The 16,403-nt window shown below is 39.3% G+C and overlaps 1 protein-coding gene across 1 annotated transcript in view; it reads right to left on the bottom strand.

Annotated features, from left to right (window-relative positions):
* Positions 1 to 14,003, bottom strand: part of LOC129006530 (cytochrome P450 2C9) — a 69,050-nt gene extending 55,047 nt beyond the window's left edge. Inside the window, exon 1 of the mRNA XM_054436239.2 lies at positions 13,766 to 14,003. Within this exon, the coding sequence (XP_054292214.1) occupies positions 13,766 to 13,933 (168 nt within the window). The 5' untranslated portion in view covers positions 13,934 to 14,003. The remainder of the gene's footprint in view (positions 1 to 13,765) is intronic.
* Positions 14,004 to 16,403: the final 2,400 nt, after the last annotated feature.

The raw sequence follows: 16,403 nt of genomic DNA, 5'->3' as shown, positions 1-16,403 counted from the left end.
CACAATTGGGAATCAGTAAAACGCTATTTACAAGGAAGTGAAGATAATTTAAGTTTAGACATAAGCAAGCTAAAAGAACAGATTTTTGAGGCCTCTCAAGCACACTTAACTGCTTTACCCAGTGCTGAAGTTTTAGACGGTATCTCTGAGGGATTCTCCAATCTCTTACCCCTTCTCAATTCCTACAATTTAAGACATGGTGGTCAGAAGAGGCCATGACTCAAGCTTCTATAAATTCTGAAAATGAGACTGAAGGGTCTTATGATATGCTTATTGGTACTAGTGATTTGTGGAATACTCCTGATCGACAATTGGAATATAATCAACGTATTTTAACTCAGGTTACTCAAGTGCGTTTACGAGCATGGGAATGTATTCAAGACACAGGCAAGGCCCCTTTATCTTTTAGTGCTATTAAACAAGGTCCTTCTGAACCCTATCCTGATTTCGTGGCTCAACTCACAGATGCTGCTGAAAAGGCTATTTCTGATACTAGAGCAAGAGATTTGGTTATCCGACTTATGGCGTTTGAAAATGCTAACACTGAGTGTCAGGCTGCCATACGACCATTACGTCATAAAACTCAAAACATACCTGATGATACCATAATTCCTTCCTACATTAGAGCCTGTGATGGTATTGGTTCTGAAACTCATAAAGCTGTGCTCATGGCTCAAGCCACGACCCCATCCTTAAAAGCAGCTGCTGTTATTCCTAATGTTCCTACAACAGGTGTGCCCAATACTTTTACTGGTACTTGCTACACATGTGGGGGAGTACGACACTTTAAAAAATCTTGTCCTTTACTTAATGCTAATCCCAACAACCTACTCCACAAACTCCAAATTTACAAAAAACACCTACTACTATTTGCCCATGATGTAAAAAAGGTAAACATTGGATGAGTTCTTGTCGATCTAAATTTGGTATTAGTGGTAATCTGTTGCCTCCTTTAAACGTGGCCAACACTTTTTAATCCCCTTCTGTTTCAGAGAAACGGGGGGCGGGGCCAGCCTCAAGCCCCGATCCCAATCGGGGCTCCGGGGTTTTGTTTCCCCCTCCCTGTGGCTACCCCTATAACTGCACCAGCAATGCCTCAGAATCAAGTGCAAACAGTGCCACAGGCATTACCTCAAATTCCATACCCACAACCCAATGCCAATTACCCCCTCCTCTTGCCCCATTACAATGCCTGTCCGCCTCCACCACAGGAGGGGGCTCAATAGATTTATGTAGTACTCTCCCTTTGTCTTTACTCCCTGGAGAACAACCCGTCCTTGCTCCTACTGGAGTTAAAGGGCCTTTACCTAAAAATCATATTGGTTTAATTCTGGGTAGAGCTTCATTAGCATTAAAAGGTGTAACTGTTCATACTGGCCTTATCCATGCCAACACTACAGATAAAATCTGTTTGGTTATTTCTCCCAAATCTCCCATTTTCATTGAACCAGGAGAATGCATTGCTCAATTACTACTTCTCCCTGCACTGTGCCCCTCTGCAGAATCTGCTACTCACACAGGAGCTGAAGAAAATACCTTTAAACAAAACAAAGCTGCTTGTTGGGTTAATACTATTTCTTCTCATCGTCCCACCTGTACTATTAAAATTTCCAGAAAAAAGTTTGAAGGTTTAGTCGACACTGAGGCTGATGTTTCTATAATTGCTGCTAATCAGTGGCCTTCCTCTTGGCCAAAACAGCCCTCTTCAACTAATTTAGTGGGAGTTGGAACATCATCTGATGTATACCAAAGTTCTCTTATACTTCCTTGTACAGGACCTGATGACCAAATTGGCACTATTCAACCTTTTATTACTCCAATTCCCATAAATTTATGGGGACGTGATTTACTGCAACAACGGGGGGCTGAGGTATCTATCCCTTTATCAAATTATAGTGAAGCTAGCAAAAATATAATGTATAAAATGAACCTTGTTTCTGGAAAAGGATTGAGAGTTAACTGAGAGGGAATTAAAGAGCCCTTGGAACCCTCCCCAAAACTTAATAAATCAGGACTTGGATACCCTTTTTAGGTGCAGTCACTGCTAAGCCTCCCCCACCAATCCCTTTACAAGGGATGTGTGAATCACCTGTTTGGGTAGAGCAGTGGCCACTGTCCAAACACAAGTTGGAGGCTTTAATTGAAATTGTTGATGATTTACTACAAGCAAACACTATTGAGCCCTCCTTGTCTCCATGAAACTCACCTGTGTTTGTTGTACCAAAAAAGTCAGGAAAATGGAGAATGGTAACAGACTTAAGAGCTGTTAATGCAGTTATTAAACCTATGGAGGCATTACAATCCCCTATGCCCTCCCCCTCCATGATTCCTAAGGAATGGCCTTTAATTATCATTGACCTTAGAGACTGCTTGTTTCATATTCCTTTAGACAAGTCAGACTGCGAAGAACTTGCTTTCACTATACCTTCCATTAACAATTCAGCTCCCGCAGCTAGATATCAATGGAAAGTTTTACCTCAAGGAATGATTAACAGTCCTACTATTTGTCAGTTGTTTGTCAGTACTGTGTTGCAACCTATCTGACAGACTTTTAAAAATAATTACATTCTTCATTATACGGATGATTTACTGAATGCTGCCCCCACTAAAGATAAATTAATTCAATTTTACCTCTTTAAAATTAGCTGTTGCCAGTGCAGGACTCCACATTGCTCCTGATAAAATTCAACAAGCCACTCCTTTTCTGTACTTAGGAATGCAACTAGAAGCTCCCTCCATTAAGCCCCAAAAAGTCCAATTTCATACTGACAATTTAAACACCTTAAATGATTTTCAAAAATTAATAGGTGACGTCAATTATCTCAGACTGACCCAAGGCATCCCTACTTAGGCCTTATCTCATCTATTTGCCACTTTATCAGGAGATACAGATTTAAACAGTCCTCGCTCTCTACCTGAGCCAGCAAAACAAGAGTTGTCATTTATAGAACAAAGAGTGAGAGAGGCACAAGTCTCTCATATTGACCCAAATTTGCCTTTACAATTTTTAGTTTTTCCTTCCATCCACTCTCCTATGGGACTTATAGTACAAAATTATTCTCTAGTTGAGTGGGTGTTTCTTCCTAATTCAGCCTCTAAAACTCTTTCAATATATCTTGATCAAATAGCCACTTTAATATGGTTAGGACATCAAAGTATCACCAAAATTTCCAGCTTTGATCGAAACATTATTGGGGTCCCTTTGTCAAAAAATGAAGATAAAAATGCCTTTTCTACATCTTTATGCTGGCAGACAAATCTGGCTGAATTCATTGGCACTATTGATAATCATTTGCCTAAGTGAAAATTCTTTCAATTTCTAAGAAATACTTCCTGGATTCTACCAAAACTTACTCATTCATCACCACTACAGACAGCCGTTACCATTTTTACTGATGGATCCAGTAATGGAAAGGCAGGGTATGTAGGACCAAAAGATAAAGTCATTTCTACTCCATACACTTCTGCTCAAAAAGCCAAGGTTTTGCTGTTATCTCTGAATTACAGGATTTTGATCAGCCTCTTAATATTGTTTCTTTTTTTAAATTTATTATTCTTATACTTTAGGTTTTAGGGTACATATGTGCAACGTGCAGGTTAGTTACATATGTATACATGTGCCATGCTGGTGCACTGCACCCACTAACTCGTCATCTAGCATTAGGTATATCTCCCAATGCTATTCCTCCCCCCACCCCCCACTCCACAACAGTCCCCAGAGTCTGATGTCCCCCTTCCTGTGTCCACGTGCTCTCATTGTTCAATTCCCACCTATGAGTGAGAATATGCAGTGTTTGGTTTTCTGTTCTTGTGATAGATTATTGAGAATGATGATTTCCAATTTCATCCATGTCCCTACAAAAGACATGAACTCATCATTTTTTATGGCTGCATAGTATTCCATGGTGTATATGTGCCATATTTTCTTAATCCAGTCTATCATTGTTGGACATTTGGGTTGGTTCCAGTCTTTGCTATTGTGAATAATGCCACAATAAACATATGTGTGCCTGTGTCTTTATAGCTGCATGATTTATAGTCCTTTGGGTATATACCCATTAATGGAATGGCTCGGTCAAATGGTATTTCTAGTTCCAGATCCCTGAGGAATCGCCACACTGACTTCCACAATGGATGAACTAGTTTACTGTCCCACCAACAGTGTAAAAGTATTCCTATCTCTCCACATCCTCTTCAGCACCTGTTGTTTCCTGACTTTTTAACGATTGCCATTCTAACTGGTGTGAGATGATATCTCATTGTGGTTTTGATTTGCATTTCTCTGATGGCCAGTGATGGTGAGCATTTTTTCATTTGTTTTTTGGCTGCATAAATGTCTTCTTTTGAGAAGTGTCTGCTCATGTCCTTTGCCTGCTTTTTAATGGGGTTGTTTGTTTTTTTCTTGTAAATTTGTTGGAGTTTATTGTAGATTCTGGATATTAGCCCTTTGTCAGATGAGTAGGTTGCGAAAATTTTCTCCCATTTTGTAGGTTGCCTGTTCACTCTGATGGTAGTTTCTTTTGCTGTGCAGAAGCTCTTTAGTTTAATTAGATCCCATTTGTCAATTTTGGCTTTTGTTGCCATTGCTTTTGGTGTATGAGACATGAAGTCCTTGCCCATGCCTATGTCCTGAATGGTAATGCCTAGGTTTTCTTCTAGGGATTTTATGGTTTTAGATCTAACATTTAAGTCTTTAATCCATCTTGAATTGATTGTTGTATAAGGTGTAAGGAAGGGATCCAGTTTCAGCTTTCTACATATGGCTCACCAGTTTTCCCAGCACCATTTGTTAAATAGGGAATCCTTTCCCCACTGCTTGTTTTTCTCAGGTTTTTCAAAGATCAGATAGTTGTAGATATGCAGCGTTATTTCTGAGGGCTCTGTTCTGTTCCATTGATCTATATCTCTGTTTTGGTACCAGTACCATGCTGTTTTGGTTACTGTAGCCTTGTAGTATAGTTTGAAGTCAGGTAGTGTGATGCCTCCAGCTTTGTTCTTTGGGCTTAGGATTGACTTGGGGATGCAGGCTCTTTTTTGGTTCCATATGAACTTTAAAGTAGTTTTCTCCAATTCTATGAAGAAAGTCATTGGTAGCTTTGTGGGGATGGCATTGAATCTGTAAATTACCTTGGGCAGTGTGGCCATTTTCATGATATTGATTCTTCCTACCCATGAGCATGGAATGTTCTTCCATTTGTTTGTATCCTCTTTTATTTCATTGAGCAGCGGTTTGTAGTTCTCCTTGAAGAGGTCCTTCACATCCCTTGTAAGTTGTATTCCTAGGTATTTTATTCTCTTTGAAGCAATTGTGAATGGGAGTTCACTCATGATTTGGTTCTCTGTTTGTCTGTTGTTGGTGTATAAGAATGCTTGTGATTTTTGTACATTGATTTTGTATCCTGAGACTTTGCTGAAGTTGCTTATCAGCTTAAGGAGATTTTGGGCTGAGACAATGGGGTTTTCTAGATATACAATCATGTCATCTGCTAAAAGGGACAATTTGACTTCCTCTTTTCCTAATTGAATACCCATTATTTCCTTCTCCTGCCTAATTGCCCTGACCAGAATTTCCAACACTATGTTGAATAGGAGTGTTGAGAGAGGGCATCCCTGTCTTGTGCCAGTTTTCAAAGGAAATGCTTCCAGTTTTTGCCCATTCAGTATGATATTGGCTGTGGGTTTGTCATAGATAGCTCTTATTTTTTGAGATATGTCCCATCAATACTTAATTTATTGAGAGTTTTTAGCATGAAGCGTTGTTGAATTTTGTCAAAAGCCTTTTCTGCATCTATTGAGATAATCATGTGGTTTTTGTCTTTGGTTCTGTTTATATACTAGATTACATTTATTGATTTGCATATATTGAACCAGCCTTCCATCCCAGGGATGAAGCCCACTTGATCATGGTGGATAACGTTTTTGATGTGCTGCTGGATTTGGTTTGCCAGTATTTTATTTTTGCATCAATCTTCATCAAGAATATTGGTCTAAAATTCTCTTTTTTGGTTGTGTCTCTGCCAGGCTTTGGTATCAGGATGATGCTGGCCTCATAAAATGAGTTAGGGAGGATTCCCTCTTTTTCTATTGATTGGAATAGTTTCAGAAGGAATGGTACCAGCTCCTCCTTGTACCTCTTGTAGAATTCGGCTGTGAATCCATCTGGTCCTGGACTCTTTATGGTTGGTAAGCTATTGATTATTGCCACAATTTCAGAGTCTCTTATTGGCCTATTCAGAGATTCAACTTCTTCCTGGTTTAGTCTTGGGAAAGTGTATGTGTTGAGGAATTTATCCATTTCTTCTAGATTTTCTAGTTTATTTGCATAGAGGTGTTTGTAGTATTCTCTGATGGTAGTTTGTATTTCTGTGAGATCGGTGGTGATATCCCCTTTATCATTCTTTATTGCATATATTTGATTCTTCTCTCTTTTTTTCTTTATTAGTGTTGCTAGCAGTCTATCAATTTTGTAGATCTTTTCAAAAAACCAGCTCCTGGATTCATTAATTTTTTGAAGGGTTTTTTCTGTCTCTATTTCCTTCAGTTCTGCTCTGATTTTAGTTATTTCTTGCCTTCTGCTAGCTTTTGAATGTGTTTGCTCTTGCTTTTCTAGTTCTTTTAATTGTGATGTTAGGGTGTCAATTTTGGATCTTTCCTGCTTTCTCTTGTGGGCATTTAGTGCTATAAATTTCCCTCTACACACTGCTTTGAATGCATCCCAGAGATTCTGGTATGTTGTGTGTTGGTTCTCGTTGGTTTCAAAGAACATCTTTATTTCTGCCTTCATTTCGTTATGTAACCAGTAGTCACTCAGGAGCAGGTTGTTCAGTTTCCATGTAGTTGAGTGGTTTTGAGTGAGATTCTTAATCCTGAGTTCTAGCTTGATTGCACTGTGATCTGAGAGATAGTTTGTGATAATTTCTGTTCTTTTACATTTACTGAGGAGACCTTTACTTCCAAGTATGTGGTCAATTTTGGAATAGGTGTGGTGTGGTGCTGAAAAAAATGTATATTCTGTTGATTTGGGGTGGAGAGTTCCATAGATGTCTATTAGGTCCGCTTTGTGCAGAGCTGAGTTCAATTCCTGGGTATCCTTGTTGACTTTCTGTCTTGTTGATCTGTCTAATGTTGACAGTGGGGTGTTAAAATCTCCTATTATTAATGTGTGGGAGTCTAAGTCTCTTTGTAGGTCACTGAGGACTTGCTTTATGAATCTGGGTGCTCCTGTATTGGGTGCATATATATTTAGGATAGTTAGCTCCTCTTGTTGAATTGATCCCTTTACCATTATGTAATGGCCTTCTTTGTCTCTTTTGATCTTTGTTGGTTTAAAATCTGTTTTATCAGAGACTAGGATTGCAACCCCTGCCTTTTTTTTTGTTTTCCATTTGCTTGGTAGATCTTCCTCCATCCTTTTATTTTGAGCCTATGTGTTTCTCTGCACATAAGATTGGTTTCCTGAATACAGCACACTGATGGATCTTGACTCTTTATCCAATTTGGCAGTCTGTGTCTTTTAATTGGAGCATTTAGTCCATTTACATTTAAAGTTAATATTGTTATGTGTGAATTTGATCCTGTCATTATGATGTTAGCTGGTTATTTTGCTGGTTAGTTGATGCAGTCTCTTCCTAGCCTCGATGGTCTTTACATTTTGGCATGATTTTGCAGCGGCTGGTACCAGTTGTTCCTTTCCATGTTTAGTGCTTCCTTCAAAAGCTCTTTTATGGCAGTCCTGGTGGTGACAAAATCTCTCAGCATTTGCTTGTCTGTAAAGTATTTTATTTCTCCTTCACTTATGAAGCTTAGTTTGGCTGGATATGAAATTCTGAGTTGAAAATTCTTTTCTTTAAGAATGTTGAATATTGGCCCCCACTTTCTTCTGGCTTGTAGAGTTTCTGCGGAGAGATCCGCTGTTAGTCTGATGGGCTTCGCTTTGAGGGTAACCTGACCTTTCTCGCTGGCTGCCCTTAACATTTTTTCCTTCATTTCAACTTTGGTGAATCTGACAATTATGTGTCTTGGAGTTGTTCTTCTCAAGGAGTATCTTTGTGGCATTCTCTGTATTTCCTGAATCTGAATGTTGGACTGCCTTGCTAGATTGGGGAAGTTCTCCTGGATAATATCCTGCAGTGTTTTCCAACTTGGTTCCATTCTCCCCGTCACTTTCAGGTACACCAATCAGACGTAGATTTGGTCTTTTCACATAGTCCCATATTTCTTGGAGGCTTTGCTCATTTCTTTTTATTCTTTTTTCTCTAAACTTCCCTTCTTGCTTCATTCATTCATTTCATCTTCCATGGCTGATACCCTTTCTTCCAGTTGATCGCATCGACTCTTGAGGCTTCTGCATTCTTCATGTAGTTCTCGAGCCTTGGTTTTCAGCTGCATCAGCTCCTTTAAACACTTCTCTGTATTGATTATTCTAGTTATACGTTTTTCTAAATTTTTTTCAAAGTTTTCAACTTCTTTGCCCTTGGTTTGAATATCCTCCTGTAGCTTGGAGTAATTTGATTGTCTGAAGACTTCTTCTCTCAGTTCGTCAAAGTCATTCTCCATCCAGCTTTGTTTCGTTGCTGGTGAGGAACTGCATTCCTTTGGAGGAGGACAGGCGCTCTGCTTTTTAGAGTTTCCAGTTTTTCTGCTCTGTTTTTTCCCCATCTTTGTGGTTTTATCTACTTTTGGTCTTTGATGATGGTGATGTACAGATGGGTTTTTGGTGTGGATGTCCTTTCTGTTTGTTAGTTTCCATTCTAATAGACAGGACCCAAAGCAGCAGGTCTGTTGGAGTAGCCGGCTGTGTGAGGTGTCAGTCTGCCCCTGCTGGGGGGTGCCTCCCAGTTAGGCTGCTTGGGGGTCAGGGGTCAGTGACCCACTTTAGGAAGCAGTCTGTCTGTTCTCAGATCTCCAGCTGCGTGCTGGGGGAACCACTGCTCTCTTCAAAGCTGTCAGACAGGGACATTTAAGTCTGCAGAGGTTACTGCTGTCTTTTTGTTTGTCTGTGCCCTGCCCCCAGAGATGGAGCCTACAGAGGCAGGCAGGCCTCCTTGAGCTGTGGTGGGCTCTACCCAGTTCAAGCTTCCCCACTCCTTTGTTTACCTAAGCGAGCCTGGGCAATGGCGGGCGCCCCTCCCCCAGCCTCACTGCTGCCTTGCAGTTTGATTTCAGACTGCTGTGCTAGCAATCAGTGAGACTCCGTGGGCATAGGACTCTCTGAGCCAGGTGCAGGATATAATCTCCTGGTGCACCGTTTTTTAAGCCCGTCGGAAAAGCACAGTATTCGGGTGGGAGTGACCCGATTTTCCAGGTGCCGTCTGACACCCCTTTCTTTGACTAGGAAAGGGAACTCCCTGACTCCTTGCACTTCCTGGGTGAGTCAATGCCTCGCCCTTTTTTGGCTTGTGCACAGTGCGCACACCCACTGACCTGCGCCCACTGTCTGGCACTCCCTAGTGAGATGAACCAGGTACCTCAGATGGAAATGCAGAAATTACCCATCTTCTGTGTCTCTCACCCTGGGAGCTGTAGACCAGAGCTGTTCCTCTTAATATTGTTTCTGACTAGCATATGTAGTCCATGCCACTAAGGCAATAGAAACAGCTACTATCAAAAATATTGCTAACACTAATCTGTTTTCCTTGTTCTCTTTGTTACAGAAAACTGTCAGAAACCAAAACCACCCTTTTTTTATCACTCACATTCATTCTCATACTAACTTGCCTGGACCTTTAGCCAGTGGTAATCATAAAGTTGATACTCTAGTTTCTCTAGCCATTACAGATGCAGAATAATTTCATCAATTCACTCATACTAACGCCTCAGGTCTTAAACATAAATATTCTCTCAGTTGGAAACAAGGTAAACAAATTGTTCAACACCACTCTCAATGTCAGGTTCTTGTCTTACCCACACAATCTCCCAGAGTTAATCCCCAAGGCCTTTCTCCTAATGTTATCTGGCAAATGGATGTTACTCATGTCCTTCTTTTGGAAAATTAGGTTATGTACATGTCACACTTGAGCCTTTTTCCAATTTCATCTGGGCTACCTGTCAAACCGGAGAAGCCACGTCTCATGTTAAAAAACATATGTTTTCATGTTTTGTGGTTATGTGAATTCCTAGTGAGCTCAAAACTGACAATGGTCCAGCCTATTGCAGTAAAGCTTTTAAAAATTTTCTTGATCAGTGGTATATTAAACATATTACTGGTATTCCTTATAACTCACAAGGCCAAGCTATTGTAGAAAGAAGTAACAGAACTTTAAAATTACAATTACTTAAACCAAAAGAGGGGGATAAGAAGTTGTCTACCCCTCACATACAACTAAACTTGGCATTGCTCACGTTAAATTTTCTTAATATTCCTAAATCTAGTTCTGTTATTGCTTCTGAAAAACATTTCTCTGGCAACCGTTCTATGGTAAACCAAGGAAGAGAAGTATGGTGGAAAGATGTTCAATCTAATATATAGTCAAAAGCTTCTATTTTAATGTGGGGAAGAGGCTATGCTTGTGTTTCCCCAGGTGAACATCAATCTCCTGTTTGGATTCCTGCTAGATACCTAAAATTGTGTCCTGAAAATGCATGCAACAATGAGACACAGAAATTTGCTGAAAAAGTGCCACAGCTAGAAACAACTAACACATCTAATCATCAAAAAGAAGAAAATGACCATGCTAACTCCTTTACAACAGACAATCCAGTCACAAATCCTGAACAACTTGTCTCCAGCGATCCAGGTCTGGCTCAACCTCTGCCTCCTCCTGATAACACTGATCCTTCTACCTTCTGTCACTCCACAGACTTTTGAAAACTATACATATTGGGCTTATATTCTTTTTCTTCCTCTTATTCGAGCCATGACATGGATGGATGCTCCTATTGAGGTCTATGTTAATGATAGTACTTGGATGGCTGGTTCTGTAGATGATCATTGTCCTGCCCAACCTTCAAAAGAAGGAACCCCTTTCAATATCACTTTAGGTTTTAGGTATCCACCTTTGTGCCTGGGACCCACTAATGGATGTCTCTCATTAGATATTCAAACTTGGGCTGTCACACTACTGTCTGGCCCCTCTGTCCCTCCTTTAGGACATTTGGTATCAGGGCTGTCATTAAAACCTCTAAGGCAGATCAAAACAGGAATCACTGATTATATTCACACATCCCAATATAAGCTTTTAGGACCTGCGTGTCCTCTCAACTTGTCTTCAAATGCTGACAAATTAATATGGAAAGATTGTGTTAGCTCAGAAGGAACTGTGTTATTTAATTCTTCTCACTACACCATTGTTGATTGGGCTCCCAAAGGTCATATTACTAATGATTGCTCTCAAGGTCACAAAGATTGTCTACATTTTCTCTATAATATTACTTATCAAAAAAGTAGTGACAACCCTCCCCTATTATATCATAGATTTAACTCCTTTTTTCCTCTTAAGTGGAAAGGGGCAGGGGTTGCCCCTCCAAAGCCAAGGCTCATTATTCCCCACTTAGGACCTGAACATTCAGAATTATAGAGATTAACAATAGCTATGACTGGTATGAGAGTTTGGGCTGGAGAAAGTGTTATAAGTAAATCCACCTTGTCACCTCAAAATATGTGTACTATCTATATGGAGTCCAACAAAACTATACCACTTAAAAGTTGTGTTAAACCACCATATATATTATTAGTAGGAAAGATACATATTAGTTCAGAAACCAACATAATTACCTGTGTTAATTTTTACTTGTATACTAGTATTGATTCCTCTTTTAATCAATATCATAGTATTTTAATAATCAGAGCCAGAGAAGGTATTTGGCTCCCTGTAGCCTTACATAGGCCTTGAGAATCTTCCACCTCTATCCATGTTATTAACAATATTCTACAGAAAATTCTTAAAAGGAATAAATGATTTATTTTTACATTAATTGCAATAATAATGGGCTTGATTGCTGTTACTGCGACTGCTGCTACTGCTGGAGTTGCATTACATCAATCTATTAAAACTGTTCATTTTGTGGATAAATGGCAAAAAAGTTCTACTCAGATGTGGAATTCTCAGTCAGGTATTGATCAAAAGTTGGCTAATCAAATTAAAGATCTAAGACAAACTGTTATATGGATGGGAGATAGAATTATGAGTTTAGAACATAGATTACAAGTGCAATGTGATTGGAATACTTCTGATTTGTATATAACTCTATTCCAATATAATGAGTCTATTCACAATTGGGAATCAGTAAAATGCCATTTACAAGGAAGTGAAGATAATTAAAGTTTAGACATAAGCAAGCTAAAAGAACAGATTTTTGAGGCCTCTCAAGCACACTTAACTGCTTTACCTGGTGCTGAAGTTTTAGACTGCATCTCTGAGGGATTATCTAATCTCAACCCCACTCAATGGGTAAAATCTTTGGGAGGATCCACTGTCATTAATTTTGTTCTGTGTATAATTTGTGCTATTGGTTTATTGTTCATTTGTAAAATTGGAAAAAGTATTCTTCAATCCAACCGTGATCAGTGCCAAGCTATGATTGCTATGGTTCATTTAAATCAGAGAAAAGGGGGAGATCTAGGGAGACCCCCTGAAACTATTGCTATGGAATAAAAGATGAAATGCTCCTGATTATTGTAAATACAAAATTGCATGCAGGATTGTGTAAAGACAATGCCAGGTTGGACTGCCAGAACGAGCCAACAGCGCGTGATGTGTTTCCCCCTGCAGAGAGCCTATGAATGGACGTGCAGTCAGGGAGGTTTCACATCACCAAGATTCCTATCCCAGAAAAGCAGATGTTCATAGCTTTGGGAATGGAATGCGACCCTTGTGGAGAAACTATAAATGGACCCATAGGGGACACCTGTCCATATGGATAAGATACGGCTATAAACTCCCTCATCTTGCCACAGCTCTTCTAGGCCTCTTTAGGGTTAAAGCATTCTCCCTTCTGAGAATTTCTGGTCTAACCATTTGTCTAGCTTCACATCCTGTTTCCATGGATTGTTTGTAACCAGCTTCTGTTGCAATTGTTACTGCTGATTAATATCTGCTAATCATAAGTTATGGAAAGATTGTGTTTCTGTCTTAAGGCTCTGTTAGAAATTACTGATGCACACACTATATTGTAAATTCTTATCTCTGTATACTGTACTTCTACATACAAATGTACTGTACTTCTACATACAAATGTTATGTTAAAGAATTACTTCATCCCCATGTGACCATCTCACCTCATAATCAAATGACCCTAAATCCCTCACTAACCTACCCCCGCCCTCACTAAACTTAATGATAAATGCTGGTATATACAGTGCATTGTTGGCACCATGGGACCAGAAGTTGGTGACACCCCGGACCCAGCTTTCACTATTTTGTGTGTGTCTATTATTTCTCAAACTGCTGATCTGCCTGGGAACAAAGAGAGAGCCCTGTTGCATTGCCGGCTGCTGGCCAGACCCCACAATACCTTACCATTTACCTTCAGCCAAAAATTATAGGAAATGGTTATGAAATGAAGAAGGAACACATCTTTTCAAACTATTAACACTTGTTATTTTGAATCTAACATGCAAAGACCCAAATCTTTCTCTACTCATAAAATACATGGTTTCATTCCACTATTTCTGACACTGACAGGCTGGAAAAGTCAACAAAAGCCTTTCAAAGTATTTTACTTTACAATGACCTCTTGTAACAATGTACCTCTAGTGATATACTTTATTTAAAAAATACAGGTGAATTTACTTACCTTTTGCAAGCTACTGAAGGAGCATACTTACATTGGTTAAGGATTTGCTGATGTCCTTAATATCTATCTGTAGGATATTTCCAATCACTGGGAGAGGAGTGGGGCCAGGAGGGAGTTTTCCTTTCCCAGAGCTCTGTCTCCAGAGTGAAAGCAGAAGCAAACATGAGAGACAGAGCACAAGGACCACAAAAGGATCCATTGAAGCCTTCTCCTCTTGTTAAGACAACCATGAGCTTGCACTCCAAGGCTTTTATAACACTCCATGCTAATTCAGTGTGTGCCTCTTTGATGGATAAAGTGACCAATCACCTAGGCCCACTATATGCTCCTTCTGAAAGGACTTTGATCCACTGATAGAGATAAAAATAAAATGTCCTTTGGTCTTGTTCTCCTTCGTTCCAATGTCCACTCTGTACATTCCAGTTTCACTGTACTTGGTTGGAGCCTAGGTATTGGTAATAAAAAACAAATGTTAACCCAGATGGTTCCAATGCACCATCATAATTGAGAGCACTGAAGTAAATAATCTGATGCAAAAGCAATTACTCAAAATTCTGAATTCTTAGATTAATAACAAGTTGGGAATTTATGATTTTGAGAGAAATTGATGTATTCTATGTCATATATTTAAAAAGTATGTCAATGCTATATCAAAGATTAGGAGACTTTGTTCTTTACAATGAAATCCTTTCAAATATTTAATATAGCCTACTAAAAATACAGCAGCCTAAACATGAAATAGCTAACATAACTCATATATCTTAAATAACCAAACATATATCAAGTAAATTACCTTAGCAGATATAAACACCTTTACCATTAAACCCCCTAAAAAAACACATGAAGGCAGGAATTGTTATTTTTTATTTTTCAAATGGGAAAAGGGAGACCCTGGGAGAACAGGACACCTGTTGGTGCCACACAGCTCATAGCTGGCAGAACTGGGATTTGAGCTGATGTCTTCTGATGCCCATCGTGGTGTATTATCTCTCACACCAGAGCTGCCTTGAGAACAATTTTAGCAAAATAAAACAAACTTTCAAACATTAGTTATTCTGAATATACACCACATTTATTCCGTTCATAGGACAGGCTTCACATTAAATAGAACCCCTTATTTATCTCTAAGGAAAACAGCACCAGAGATGCTCACGAGAAGAAATAAGGGATCTCCCTTCTCCATCACTGCAGAGGTGAAACGCTCAGTGTAACTGAGGGAAGAATTTGGTGCTAAGGTTTTGAGAAACTAGGGCTTCTCCACCCCTCAGTCACCTCCAGACATGGCTGCTTTCTATTGTTTTTGGTCTCTCATTTTCAGAAATGATGTAATAATGCACAGAAAGCAAAGGAAATTATGGACAGAACCACAGTTGTGGATGCAATAGAAGATGGGAGGTAGGGAAATCACTAAATGGACCCACAGCACAGAACCACCACAATGTATAGATCTTAACAGGAGCTGACATACTGAGTTGAGGATCTAAATACAACTAGAAAGATATACTTTCTGGATCACTAATGTCAATACTTGTGCAAAGCCATTTTCTTTAAAGATATCATCATATTTGTTCTAAATTCCCTGGTGAGGTTATTTCCATTTCTTTTATTAAGAAAAATAAAGTTATGTTAAGACACAGTTGCACAATGCTTTACTGGTCATTTTTAACAGGGATTCTAACAATTTACAGAGAATTGTTACACTTCATGTCTCTTTTGAATCTCTCAATTACCTTTGCTTACAATAAAATTGATGCATTTCAGGAATGAGGAAGCTGAGCCTTGAAGATTCAGTATCTTGGCCAAGAACATGCTGTCTGCTAGTGCTAAAGCTGAGACTAGAACCCATAAGCCCTGCATCTTGAAGGTTTCATTTCAAGCAAAACATTCAGTTCAATTGAGTTCACAGATATTTACTGATTGTGTACAATGATTCAGGATTTTGTAATTCAGTCTAGTAAATGATTTTCAAAATAAACATTAATTTCATTAATAATTACAGCCCCAGTTGACTAGATTGAGAGTTCAGAAGAGTTTGGTTTCATAACATTTAGTACTTAGGTAAGTCAAAGCCCTTGGAGAACCCTTTATATAGGGCAAAGAAAAGCAATAACTTGGTCCCTGACTCACGTAACTCTAAACTCTAACAGAAATATACTACCTTATTTTGGGTAAAATAAGCTCAGTTGCTCTTTTTAGAATAATCATTTCTTTCCTCAGGAGGTAGGTGTCCCAGCTCAGCTCCTCCTCTCTCCTGCTGAGCTGAGGCTCCTGCCTAGACCTTTCAGTTTACAGAAAGAAAGAATTATAGATAGTTCGTAGATAGAAGGGATGTCTGAGATCAACTACTCTAAACTTTGCTTTTTTTTTTTTTTTTTAGAAATGAGCAATTATTGACTCAGTGAGACAAAGTATCACAATCACAATACGTCAGTATAAGACTTTTTCTTTTTTTTTTTTCTGAGACAGTCTCGCTCTGTCGCCCAGGCTGGAGTGCAGTGGTGCAATCTTGGCTCACTGCAAGCTCCAGCTCCTGGGTTCATGCCATTCTCCTGCCTCAGCCTCCCAAGTAGCTGGGACTACAGGTGCCCACCTCCATGCCCAGCTAATTTTTTTGTATTTTTAGTACAGACAGGGTTTCACCGTGTTAGGCAGGATGATCTTGATCTCCC

The sequence above is a fragment of the Pongo pygmaeus genome, chromosome 8 (genome assembly GCF_028885625.2).
Source record: "Pongo pygmaeus isolate AG05252 chromosome 8, NHGRI_mPonPyg2-v2.0_pri, whole genome shotgun sequence".
Classification (NCBI taxonomy): domain Eukaryota; kingdom Metazoa; phylum Chordata; class Mammalia; order Primates; family Hominidae; genus Pongo; species Pongo pygmaeus.
The sequence above is the reverse complement of the archived record's forward strand: the minus strand, read 5'-3'. Positions and strand labels throughout refer to the sequence as shown.